This window comes from Rhamphochromis sp. 'chilingali' (assembly GCF_963969265.1).
Source record: "Rhamphochromis sp. 'chilingali' genome assembly, chromosome: 1".
NCBI lineage: Eukaryota > Metazoa > Chordata > Actinopteri > Cichliformes > Cichlidae > Rhamphochromis > Rhamphochromis sp. 'chilingali'.
In genome coordinates this window covers 20,748,473-20,762,197 of record NC_137929.1, presented here as the reverse complement: position 1 = coordinate 20,762,197, position 13,725 = coordinate 20,748,473, and the positions used below count along the sequence as shown (strand labels likewise).

The window sequence follows — 13,725 nt, the reverse complement described above, 5'->3', positions numbered from 1 at the left end:
ACTCACAGAGAAACTCGCGGATTCTTTAACTGACCGCTGCACACCTGCACCAGAGCACACCTCCGCCTACCCTGCTCCTGCTTTACAGGTGAAAATAGAGCAACAGGACCGCTAGTCTTTGATTTTATTTACTTTCTGCTGTGTTTTACTTGCATCTATTTGAAAGAGTGAGTGTAAACACAAAAAAATATTTTATTTTATGAGCTGGAATGTGCAGAAAATAAGTTTAAATGTTAAACAAGTTTCGTCCAGTCAGAGAATGTTGCATATAATAAGTATAATATAAGTCCATCCATCCATTCGCTTCCGCTTATCCTTTTCAGGGTTGCTGGGGGCGCTGGAGCCTATCCCAGCTGTCATAGGGCGAGAGGCGGGGTACAATATAATATAAGTACAATATATAAATAATAAGTTTTTGCTTGATGCATAAAGTTAAAAGATTTAAAGTTTAAAGTTTTAAAAAGAGACTTTTCCATTTGATTACATTTTGTATGATGGATTATGCAGAAAAAGTAGAATTGGGCTGAAAGATCTATCACTTTATTACCTATTCAGGTTGTAAATCGTGTTTTTAAAAAGTAACTAAGTAACTAAGTAATTAATTACTTTTGAAAATAAGTAATCAGTAAAGTAACAGGATTACTTTTTGGGGGAAGTACTCAGTAATTAGTTACTGATTACTTTTTTCAAGTAACTTGACCAACACTGGTCAGCTCTACTTGCTCTCAGGGTTAGTGGTGTGTCACTAGTGCTATAAAATAGAAATCCATTTACTGTTACAATTTAACAAACTAGCCGTTGTATTCTGATTTACCGGCACCTTATAATCAACCTCGTCCTACTGTAGATGTGCACCCAGAGAAGTATCACCTATGGTGCAGTCGTTAATTCATTTCCAGTTTCTTTGAACCTTGACACTCTCTTAACAGTTTTTATAGTTTACAAAGGCAAAAGTAGCCCATCGTAGGTGTGATAACGAACTAGCCTATGTTTGAAGTATGGGCAGCACATACTGCCCATACTTCAAACACACGCGCCATGAGAGCTCTGTATGTGAGAGTGTGCTACAACACTGCTATAAATATATAAGTTGTAATAAGTTCTCTGAAAAAGTTTTCAAAAAGAAAAAAAAAAAGCTTTATTCACAGTGAAACAAGTGTTATTTCCTGTGGCTGTAGCTTCAGATGTGTCAGGTTAGAGAGCCACAGGCCCAATCTCACCCTTTACAATTTCACACCTCCAGTATCTTATAGTGTGATCTACCTTCTTAATCTGGAGGTTTGCTACTTGGTCATCTTTCAAAACATACTCTGTTATAAATTCCAGCAATTAAAGAAAAACAAGAAAGGCGGAAACATTTTAAAATTGGTTAGAAAGGCCTGAATGAAATTAAAAAGGAATTGGTGCAACAGCAGGTCTAAACTGTCCCATCCTTACATATAATCATTTAGGATAACTCTTTATTGTCATTGCACAGTCACACATAGTACAATAGTACAATGAAATTGGAAAACTGTCCCACGTCGGCACTACGTACAACACAACACGACACATCACAACACAACACAGTAACTTCACTTAGTAATAAAATGAACAATAAGTGCATGTGTATTGCACACTGTTATTATTGCACCTTGTCTGTGAAGGTTCTCAGTCATCCAGGTCATCGTAGTCAAAGGAGCTTGCAAAGAAAAGCGTCTGGACTTCTTTAAGTTGCTTGAAGACGTTTAACACAGTCATGTGTGTACAGAGTGTACAGCAGGGGACTCAGTACACAGCCTTGTGGAGAGCTGGTGTTAAGGCAACAAAGAGCAGCCCGGCGTAACGCCCCTGTTGTTCCAGGTGAGAGAAGGTAGTGTGGAGCATTGTGCCAAGGGCATCTTCAGTTGATCTGTTATCTCTGTATGCGAACTGGAGCGGGTCGAGTGTGGGTGGCAGGCGGGACATGATGTGACGTCGGACCAGTTTCTCGAAGCACTTCATTATAACAGGTGTTAGAGCAACAGGTTGGTAGTCATTGAGGCTGTCTGTACGTTTTGGCAGTGGGACAATTGTGGCCAACTTTAGGCATGGTGGGATGCAGGACTGGGAGAGTGAAGTGTTGAAGATCTTAGTGAAGACCCCAGCCAGCTGGTCTGCGCATTCTTTTAGAACCCTTCCCGTCACACCATCTGGACCAGCGGCCTTCATGGGGTTCTCTGCCCTCAGTGTGCGCCTCACCTCATATCCCTTAAATTGCTGCTGCTGTCTGATGTTTTTGCTGCTGCCTCTGGTCCCTTCACCTCAAAGCGTGCAAAGCGTGCAAAGCTTGCAAAGAAGTGTTTCAGCTCCTTAAAATTATGATATTGGATTATGCAGTTGTTTAGACATGAGTCCAAGACTCCTTCCCAATTTACATAAATCCACAATTCCTTCCTAGATCTTCACTGAGTTCCCTGGACTTTCCTATTGTTCTGAGTATTGGTCAAGCCGATAAGCGCTATAAAAAAATGCTGGCATGACAAACTACCAGTCGTACTCAATCATGTTTAGTGACAAGAAGTTAATACGCCTTGGTCTTATCAAGTTAAAACACACTAGAACTTTCAGCTCCCCTTGTGTTTCTATACTTTTGACCCCGTGTGACTTAAAGAAAATCCAAAATAAATTCAAACTTATGAAAACTTGAAAAAGAACAGTTCAAAGCAATAATTAAAACTGAAACTATGGCAGTTATGTCCACAATGAGTGATTATGAACACAACTGTAATCATATTAGAAGTAAATATTTGGTTTATAATGGTGGTCCCCCACTAATGTGTCAGTAGTTGGTATATTCCAGTTACCATTCCCTGTTTTAGGGAGTGCCGCATTCCAGAACCGTCTTTTGTTCATATGACTCAGGCAATAATCTTGTCTGAGTCATATGACTGTACATGATAAGATAAATACAATACACAGCTCCATGTGCTATAAACAGAAGCAATGCATTGTAAATGGACTGATTCTTAAATAGCAATTTTTGAGTACTCAAAGCACTTAATACAACATGCCAGATTCCCCCAAGCACTTAATTCTATGATTTTTGCCAACTTACTTCTGTCACGGTCCGACAGATCTGCCTGAGAAGTTCTGCTTTGTTCTCTCTCTCCCTCTTTCTCCCTCTCCCCCTCTGTCGCCTGGGCGGAGTTCATTGTGGGCTCCCGCCTTTGGTCTACATACCTGGGAGATGATCAACACCTCCGCCTCATTAACTGGCCTCTACTAAAGGGAAGAAGCGAGACTGCTCTTCGCTGGATCGTTGCTTGACCTGCAGTGTTGGTCAAGTTACTTGAAAAAAGTAATCAGTAACTAATTACTGATTACTTCCCCAAAAAAGTAATCCCGTTACTTTACTGATTACTTATTTTCAAAAGTAATTAATTACTTAGTTACTTTTTAAAAACACGATTTACAACCTGAAGAGGTAATAAAGCGATAGATCTTTCAGCCCAATTCTACTTTTTCTACATAATTCATCATACAGAATGTAATCAAATGGAAAAGTCTCTTTTTAAAACTTGTTTTGTTAGTTTTAATCTTTTAACTTTATGCATCAAGCAAAAATGTAATTATATGCAACATTCTCTGACTGGAAGAAATTTGTTTAATATTTAAACCGATTTTCTGCACATTCCAGCACATAAAATAAAATATTTTTTTGTGTTTACACTCACTCTTTCAAATAGATGCAAGTAAAACACAGCAGAAAGTAAATAAAATCAAAGACTAGCGGTCCTGTTGCTCTATTTTCACCTGTAAAGCAGGAGTAGGGTAGGCGGAGGTGTGCTCTGGTGCAGGTGTGCAGCGGTCAGTTAAACAATCCGCGAGTTTCTCTGTGAGTTTCTCATTACATCGTTGTGCACTCGGTGCTTGCTTGGAAGTTTAGGGGGTTTTTTTCGCTGTAAAAAGTTTTCTTCCCACGCACAACGGACACTAATGTTTTTGTCACTTTTTATGGAATCAAACTCAAAGTAAGGTCAGTACTTCCACGCTTTAAACGCTGCACGCTCATACTCTCTCCCACAATCGATATGTGATCCATTGTTGATCTGCACACAGCTGTTGTCACGAACGTCGCACTCGCTTACGTCACTGTCATGAGACATTCTCGCAAAAAAATCACGGTTTTAGTAACGCAGTAATGCAGCGTTCCTACGGGAAAGTAATGGTAATCTAATTACCGTTTTTGCAATAGTAATCCCTTACTTTACTCGTTACTTGAAAAAAGTAATCGGATTACAGTAACGCATTACAAGTAACAAGTTACAAGTAACGCGTTACTGCCCATCTCTGTTGACCTGTACCCCTGGACCTGCCCTTGTTCCCTACTGAGTTTCTGGTGTGAGAGAGGAGTAAATGACTGGTGAGACGCCAAGAGAGACTGAGGAGGAGTGAGAGTGTTCCCCTGTTTTTCCCCGTGGATTCCCTGGAGCCCTGATCCCCGCATGCTTGTATATAGCACTGAGTCACTGTCACACATTTCACCTGGTGTTTGTAAATAAAACCCTCCGTTCTTTCTTTGAGCAAGGAGTCCAGCGTTTGAGTCCCCCCAGTCACCGTAACAACTTCTTACTAACTAACATTTACATACATTGATACTCCAATAGACGCACCGCAGAGAAACTTAGGGTTAATATCTTACACAAGGATATTTGGCATGGAGACTAGGGGGAGCCACCCACCTTCCTGCTACAGCCACCTTGAAGTGAAAGATTATGTTTTGTTTGTGTGTATCACAATAAGTTGTTTAAAGTGTTGATGCATTAGGTTTGCAGCCTTAAGACTTTAGTTCTCTGCACCTGTTTATCCAGTACTCCACCCAATACACCGCATCGTGTGTATACGCACACTGTTGACTTTGGCATAATGCCAGTGTACATCACACATTGAACATATTTTATGTTATATATTGTATATACCACTGTTCGTTTTTACTCCTATTTCAAGATATTGTGCTCATCTTCAGCTTCTATAAAAATAATGACAATGTTATAATATCATATATGATTTTACAATAACCAGGGAAGGCGCTCTAATTTCTTTTTAAACAGCAAAAGTCAAGGCACCGCCTTTCATAGGAACCCCCGACGGTGAATTTCCAAGAATCACTTTCATGTTTGTAGAGTTGGCATTGTTTAGCATGTCTCCAGGTCAAACTGCCTGTCAACAACACATGAATAGAGCAGAGCTTTACAGCTTACAGTCAAAATCAGTTTGGTTACCATACATGGAAAACTAACTGCTGTGCAAAGGAAAGATATTATCTCTTAGCATCTCTTTCATGTCATAGTGAAATATACTCAGTATACTCAAATGTATTTGCAGGATTTGTTGTTTAATACCTAAAATATTTGTCAAGTTTTTGTTTCACACACAGAGTTACGCATGGTGGACAATAAAAAGCGTTTTCAGGGTGCAAATTTAAACAGCTGCGCACAAATAATTTAATCATCACGTTAAGGCTGAGGGATTTGGCTGCTTTAGATGGCAGACGCATATAAAAGGAGAAAAGAGCAAGAGGAAAGAACCTATAAATGGAGAGCCACATAAAGATGTTTTATCACCTTTCACCACAGTGAAAAAAACAGTGACACAATAGAAACAGAAGCCATGAGACCAAGCTTAGTTTTCACCATGAAGCACTGAGTACTGACAATATACAATCTGTGATATGAAAAGTCTACACCATTTGGCAAAGCTGCAAAATGTGCTGTACTGGAAAATATTTAGAAAATCGTTTAATTTTCAGGTAAACTTAAAATTGCAGTGTTTTTTACACCCTTAAAACAACTCTGCCTCAGAAAGTGATACCAACAGCTACAAGACAGATCAGTTTTAGTGTCACATTACTTTGCATTAACACATTTGGGTTTGTGATAATATCAGAAAGCGGTGATTAACATGTACTAGACGGACAAAAGCAATGCAAATATTTGACCTGTTGAGTCAGCCAGGTTCAGACTGACAGAGGGACAAACCAAACTTACAGTGTGATACTAGACCTGGCCTGCTTGCCATGATGTACCCTCCAAAACGTGTTAACCGCTACTGAATGGCCAGGTTTTTACAGTCTCAGAAGCTTTCTTCTACTTGCAAGCTTGCACCCTTGCACTTTCACCACATCCACATGCTTTGTTTTTAAAATAAAAAGTGAAATTCGAAAGTATGACTCGGGTACTCGGTCCACTGAACGCCATCATCTTTGATTCCTCCTTTGCCATCCAATCTGCATGAGGAACTTTATTTCTCATTGTGTTTGACATAATGAAGCAAGAGGCATGTTGTGACATGTTATCTGACCACAAAAATGCTTTTGATGTTTCATGCATAGATATATATATTGTAAGAGAGCACAATTTCCACAACATCATTTATGAGAGAGAACAGATTACCGCCCGCGTGTACTCAGTTTTCGTAACTTTCCTATTGTGGTTTAAATCCGACCCTACATAGACACGCAGACAGCCACCAACCACAGTAAAAGCTGCACTGACAGCAGGTTTAAACTTGTTTCATTATCGTCTTTGGATGATAACGACAACAGACTTTGCAGCTCAGCTTGCATAATAAATCAATCGCTTAGTTACTGCTTTAAATCATAGAATTTATTACCTTTGTTGTTCTGTTAATAGATCGGCCTCGCCTTAAGTCAACAAGTAAATGACCAAAGCTGCATATGGCCTTTCAGGTGATGCGAATATTGGGCGATGCAGGTCCAAGGTTGTGTTTACTAAGTTGGAGTCAAACATTTGAGGAAGCACTACCTCAGCAATAGAAGCTGGTCTTATCAGTGGTGCCAAACCTATTTTTTTAAAGGTATAAAAAGAATCCCCTCTCTAACCCTTCATTCCCTGTACAGCTACTGCTCTGTCCACCTCCAATTTTTCCTCTCTACCTGAATAACCACCTGTCAGACAGCAATCATGACACAGCTGGAGACGTCCGTGGCTTGCATGATGAAGGTCTTTGATACATATGCAGGAAAGGATGGAAAGCCGGACAGCCTAACAAAAGCCGAGGTCAAGGCTCTGCTGGAAAGCGAGCTGCCTGGACTGCTCAAGGTACTGTTCATTCCTTGCACGCATGTGCTGGGCCATGTACATGTCACCGCTGGGTACAGTGCTGATATCTGCTCAGCGAGGATCAGCCACATAGGCTTAAATTTACATAACATTATGTATTTAAGTATATTTATCAACTAAATATACTGTATGCAAGAGTTTATCATGAAGTTAGAAAACATCCTGACTCATGGTAGGAGTTCAAGTACAATAAAGACACTGAATGATTACAAAAAATTTGCATGCTCGGTTTTGGTTGGTGAAACAGTCAGCTGTTTGCTTTTTGATGTTTTTATACGGTGTTTCAATTTTTTTGAAAAGTAAAGACAATCAAATACATCTCAGGGTTGTTTGTCATCGAACTGGAACAACGTGATCTTGAAAAAGGCTAAATTTGAATAAAAATGATACTGACAACAACACTTTTGGCAGTTTAGAAAATGTAGCACTAGTGACACAATCTTTTGATTTATACAGGGAGCACAGAATCAAGAAGACCTGGACAAGTTGTTCAAAGAGCTGGACTTCAATGGAGACGGTGAGGTCGACTTCAACGAGTTCATGGTGCTGGTAGCTTCTATCACCTGCGTCTGCCACGGCCGCCCTTGCAAGAAGTGAGCGTAGTGACCACACCCTGGGAACAACAGCAGCAACTGCCTATTATCTCTGCAATGCCTCTTGTTATGTAACAGCTGAATAAAGGGATTTATCTACCTGCACATAGTTGTGATTTAATATAAAAATGCATAACCTAGAATGATATTTACACAGTGTACTTTTTTTTTAAACACAGGGTTAAAAATGGTATGGCTTTTAGTGGCTTAAGTCCAGCCCTATGCAGAAGCACAGACAAATGCCAAACACAGGAAATGCAGTGGTAGAAAAGTTAAACTCATATCCAAAGCACAATGTTTATCAACAATTAAATATTCATTTAATTTTCACCAAAGTCCACTAGCAAATGACTAAAGCTGCATATGGCCTTTCAGTATTTGCATACTGGGCGTTGGGAGAATGAGGTTGTGTTCTCAGAGTATGAAACCTGATATGTGCAACATACTTTAGCAAACACTGCCACACCTTTAAAGGTTTTGTCTTCCCAATGTGGCCAAGCCCATTTTTAAAGGTATAAAAAGAACCGTATCTCCTCTTTTCCGTCACTGCCTGCACAGGTATTGCTCTGTCGACCTTCCATTTCTTTTTCTCTACCTGTTTAATAACTACCCATCAGCCAGGAACCATGACTCAGCTACAGGTGTCCATGTGTATGCTGCTCGACACCTTTGGAAAGTATGCAAAAACTGATGGCGACCCGAACAGTCTGTCCAAATCTGAAGTCAAGACGTTGCTGGAAAAGGAAATGCCTGAAATGATCTCGGTAATGTACACCCCAGAGGGCATACCTGTGTTTTTACTATATGCTGCAAAATATACAAATTCATGTGTTGGTGATTGGTTTTGGTGGTTAACTTGCAAAATGAAAGCAGTAAGGACATATCATCCTGCAGCTGCATGCTTCTAGTTGTTTTTAAAAGTGTTTCCGACAAGTTGTGATGTTTAAAATTTAACAAAAGGTGTCAGCCTAATGGTATTTGCAGACTGATTGTTTAACTTGAACAACAACATTTTGTTTAGTTTTAACTGTTTTTATTCGACTAAAAAGTGAGGCCCTATTTGGCAGCTTGCAGACTGTAGCTTACAGCACTGGTGTTCTGTTGGTCTTCACAGGGAGCAAAGGACAAAAAAGCAGTGGATGACCTGGTCAAAGCTCTTGATTTTGATGGAGATGGCGTGGTGGACTTTGAGGAGTTTATGGCGGTGGTAGCTGCTCTGACCTGCTGCTTCCGTGGTGTGCCAACTAAGAGCAAGAAGTAGAGACCACACCCTGGGGTGGAGACAAAAGCACCAACAGCTGCATAACACTGCTGAAATTCCACTTGTTTTGTAACAGATGAATAAATTGGTTTATCTTCCTGAACATGGTTGTAAAGCGTTGTTTATATGGAATTGCAAACATTTAGAAGATTTTTACACCTAATACATGGTGTAACAGAAGTAGTAAACATTAGCTGTAGTAATAATAATAACTCAGGTCCAGCCACACAGAAGCACAGACAGCTGCAAACCAGAGTAAATGCAATGACAGAAGGTTAAAACATGATTCAGGATTATCTTGTGGCAACAAACATCAACCAGTGAAAATGGATTGACAGTGAAATTAAACCAAAATTATGGCACAGCAAGGTTTATATCTCAGCTGGCACAATTATTACCACATGTAATAATTTAATAACTATAATAACTATTATAATAATAATAATAATAATAATAACTTCATACAGAATTAAACAAATTACAGAAAATATCTCCAATAAATGCACACAAATGCAGTATATGACCTTACAGGGAATGTGCATGTAGGAATTGTAGGTTGGCACAGTCTGAAACACCAGCTGTATGAAATACTTCCGTGAGCCCTACCTGTAGAAACTTGTCTTATTGTTGGGGCCCAATTTTACAAAAGTAAGAAAACAAAAGGGACATAGCTGTGCTTCACTCTAACCACAGCTATGTCCACTTCCCATGTTTACTATTTGCTTGATTAACCTATCATGCAGTGGCATTGTCAGAGCTACAGAAACCATGAATTATGGATAAAGAAGATGTGTGATTAAATCCAGGTACATGTTTTTCAAAATGTTTTATTGAGATGTTTGAGATGTTTTTTTAGCAGTAAAGCTCAACATAACTTGTAGAGCACATAAATACAAATATGTTGTGCTGAATTTGAGTTACAAAGGACAAAAATGGACAATAACAGCTTACAATGCTGGTGTAACCCCCCCCAAATCGGATGTAAGAGTGGTAGCAGTAACATTTTATAAATTTTACAGCATTATACTGTAAAACTGAGTCTATACAGCAAACAAAAAGTTACGAAACAGTTTAACAATCCCAAATATTGGAAACAACAAAATGTAATTACAGTGCAGTTTCGGCTTTACATGCATTCTTTGCATGAATTCTAAACATTTAGGGATTACCAAACCTTCTCAAAACGAATTGTGCAAGTACAGGCAAGTATAACATAATCATCGAGCTTTAACTGAAGCACATTTCAGTTCCCGAAATGCATTTCCTGAAAACCTTGGGGCATTTTCTCAAGGCTCTTACAAAGGGTAAGAAAAATCAAAACCAAAAACAAGAACGGCAACGGCAGATTCACATTTCCGTATGTGTGCAGAGAAACATGACCTTTAGAAATATATCTGCAGTGGATGGAGAGTTGTTGGAAGGGACAGGAAATGACAGAGTTAAGACAGAGGTGCTTGTTACGACTTAATTTAGCAAGTCGTAACATACTTTCCACACAGACATTTGTATAGGATCGCTTCTTACATGATGGCATCTGTATTAGGGCAGATGGGGTTATTGGGGTGGCTGTGCCTTAGGTGGTAGAGCAGATCAGCTACTGACTGGAAGGTTGGTGGTTCGATCCTTGGCTTTCCCAGTCTGCATGCCAAGTATCCTTGGGCAAGATACTAACCCCAAGTTGCTTTTCAATCCGTCCATCGGAGTGTGAATGTGTGTGAATGTTTAGATTGCACTTAAGTATAGAAGGAAGTGGTTGTATGAGTGGGTGTGAATAGGTGAATGAGGCATGTTGTATACAGCGCTTTGAGTACTCCGGGGGAGTAGAAAAGCACCATATAAGAATCAATCCATTTACCATGCCTCTGCAAGATGCAAGATGTTAGAGTGGGTTTGTGCTATTGTGATTATGTAAGATTCTCCTGTGTCACCTGATGTCATTAGACAGCAAGTCTATGAGCTTGAAGTGCTTTGATGTGATAAAATCATCTGAAGCTCAGAACCAATCGGTGACATTTTCCATGTATAAGGTTTTAAATCACGTTGCTGAGTGTAGCTTTATTAGAGTATCACCGATGCTCGGAAAAAGTACCTCTGCCAGGTACAAGCAGGGGAAGAGGACACGTTCAAAATCTCAAGCGAGTGGTCAGAGTTGCGGTTTTGGTTCTTGTGCAACAGACTTACAAGTAGACAAGCTTGTTGTCTGCTCACAAACACATTTTCAAACATGTGAGTGGTTTCAGAGTGGGCCTGTTTTGAACCTGAGTGGGAGTTTAAAACAATGCAAAAAGCAAATCACGATCTACACAAATGCTGAAAAGGCTGTGAAGCAGTTACACTGCTCACTATCGCTGACCTGCATTGTGTTTACACCCAGTCACTCAGACATCACAACAACAATTGCTGCAACAATAACAGAAGGACATGGAGCTGCAAAGATGCTGCATGGAAACACAGCTTTTAGTTAATCCTCTGACCAGAGGCATCTTAATCCACCTCTGTGATACTTTAGGTCAGGTCATTGCTGTATCAGCCCACCAGGAAGCATAGGCCAAGTAACACACTTTCTTCAGCTACGACTGAAGAAAATGAGAGGCTCTGCTTCCCTCTAGTGGCAGAGGAACACTCTGCAACTTCACGTACACAGTACAGAGGTCATACATGTCCCTGCCCTTAACCTGACTTACATATGTCCTGATTTGTGAACCTTTCTTTTCTGTGTCAGCTGATTTTGGTCCTCAGGCTGCGCTCAAGGCCGCGCAGAGCCGTTTTTGAACCCTAGCCGACCTGTAATCCACTTGCAAGGTCATTAAACTTGAACTTGCCTTTCTTCACTTCCTCTACTCGCTCACCCTGGCCAGGGCATTATGCAGGCTTATGGGGATTAGATGTCCAGAGTGGAGGAGGATGTGGCTCTGGATTTAGGACATATAGGAGGAGAGGGAAAGTGTATTATGGGGGAGTTTACTGTGTTTGCTGAGGTTCTTGCCTTCTTTTGAAAAAACAAATCATATTATGTTTTGATTTGCATTTGTCTAATCATATACTTTTACTGCATTAATAATAATAAAACACAGACACATAATATTTATTCAATTCATTTTTATTTATAAACCACTAGATCACAACAACAGTCACCTTAAGGCAAGTGAATTGTTTATCTGAACACTGCATCTCCATATATATTTAGACACTGACACAAGTTTTTTTTTTTAACCTGTTTACTGACACATACATGTATTCCACCGACATAATGTGCAGACTCTAAGCTTTCATTTGAGGGTATCCATATTCAAACTGGATGAAGCGTTTAGGCCTTTCAGTTCTGTAACAGGGGCCACTTTTGTTTTTTTAAAGGAACTAAAAGGCTATTCAATGGACAGGTGTGGGCAATTCCTTCATTATGTCATTATTAATTAAGCAGATAAAAGAAATGGAGTTGATTTGATGTGTGGTGCTATCATTTGGAAGGTTTTGCTTTGAACAGACAACATACGGTCAATATTTTTAGTTATATATTTGTCCAGTTACATCTGAAATGAAGTGATTGGGTTAAAAAAGCATTAGTTCATCACATTTTTATGTGTTTGTTCAAACCCACTGAATTAAAGCCAAAAGTCTGCACTTCAACTGCATTTGAGTTGTTTCATTTATAATACATATTGTGCTAATATTGTGCTAATGTACAGAACCAAGATTATACATATTTATGGAGCTAACTGTTTATAGTTTTTGCCAGAGCTCAAGGACTAGACAGCTGTGATAGGGAAAAGAAATGCACACTGTGTCCACAAAACAGAGGTTACAAAGTTAGAAGGACAGCAGAAAATCTGTTTACTTTAAAAAAAAAAATACTGCAAGAGGCCATTAATTCTATATAACTAATAAGCCTACACATTGGGCCACCTGCACAACAAATTGAACGTTTAAGATGCTTTATCATGATGTGGCTTAAAGCATCTGATATGCATTGATATGCAGTGTTAAAACCACGTATTTAATGCACTGATAAAGGAATGTAACCACAATTACCAATGTGCAAACAATAACTGTATAAGATAGCATGATGTATAAAGCCAAAGAGACACAAGTGGTCTAATGAACTCAACATACACACACGTATTAATCGACTGTGAGTGCAGAGTCTGGTTGTTAACTAAAGTGATACTATACTGAAACTAGGCTGTAAATGCTGTAAAATTAAATGGTACTACAAATATAAAAAGACCATCTTAGAGAACCAGCGTTTTTCAAAAGTAAAGATTGGCGGTGGTTCACTGAACTACAAAAAAGTGCATCTGCAAACTGTGGAAAGTTTCAGAATAACATTCCTCATCATAAAATTGTAAAGATTTCATTATCTATAATACATAACATTATTAGAAGAGTCCAAGAATCTGGAAAAATCTCTGGGATGAAGGGCAATCGTTGGGCCTCTCATGCGGTACTAAAAAACAAACATGATTCTGTTGTTTACATTTGGACCAAAGCTCCTTTAAAATGGACTGAGGCGAAATGTAAAACTGTCCTGTGGTCAGACAAATTGAAATGTCTTTTTTAAAAACATGGATGCTACAACCTCCAGAGGAGACCAGAAGGACCATCTGGCTTGTTGTCACTGCTCAGCTCAAAACCTTGCGCCAAGGAACCAGAAGCATGTACATCTGAAAATGTACCATCAGTGCTGAAAGGCGTATACAAGTATTGGAGTAACATATGCTTCCATCCTGAATGTGCATTTTTCTGGGAAGGCCACATTTCAGCAACACAG

At 39.4% G+C, this 13,725-nt stretch overlaps 2 protein-coding genes across 2 annotated transcripts; both read left to right on the top strand.

The window, feature by feature from the left end:
* Positions 1–3,862: 3,862 nt before the first annotated feature.
* Positions 3,863–7,784, top strand: LOC308406270 (protein S100-G-like). The gene is made up of 3 exons (XM_080897179.1): positions 3,863–3,997; positions 6,881–7,082; positions 7,560–7,784. The coding sequence occupies exons 2-3, from the start codon at positions 6,945–6,947 to the stop codon at positions 7,698–7,700; spliced, it is 279 nt and encodes a 92-aa protein (XP_080753305.1). The 5' UTR covers positions 3,863–3,997; positions 6,881–6,944; the 3' UTR covers positions 7,701–7,784.
* A 442-nt stretch (positions 7,785–8,226) lies between these two features.
* Positions 8,227–9,060, top strand: LOC308404992 (protein S100-P-like). The gene is made up of 2 exons (XM_080895356.1): positions 8,227–8,460; positions 8,811–9,060. Exons 1-2 carry the CDS (start codon positions 8,323–8,325, stop codon positions 8,955–8,957), a joined length of 285 nt encoding a protein of 94 aa, XP_080751482.1. The 5' UTR covers positions 8,227–8,322; the 3' UTR covers positions 8,958–9,060.
* The last annotated feature ends 4,665 nt before the right edge of the window (positions 9,061–13,725 follow it).

What these genes read in the sequence shown, in the direction of transcription:
- LOC308406270 (XM_080897179.1), top strand. Translation starts at nt 6,945, where the DNA reads ATGACACAGCTGGAGACGTCCGTGGCTTGCATGATGAAGGTCTTTGAT. An exon ending in AGCTGCCTGGACTGCTCAAG is followed by an intron (nt 7,083 to 7,559) that starts GTACTGTTCATT and finishes TGATTTATACAG; the next exon opens with GGAGCACAGAATCAAGAAGA.
- LOC308404992 (XM_080895356.1), top strand. Translation starts at nt 8,323, where the DNA reads ATGACTCAGCTACAGGTGTCCATGTGTATGCTGCTCGACACCTTTGGA. An exon ending in AAATGCCTGAAATGATCTCG is followed by an intron (nt 8,461 to 8,810) that starts GTAATGTACACC and finishes TGGTCTTCACAG; the next exon opens with GGAGCAAAGGACAAAAAAGC.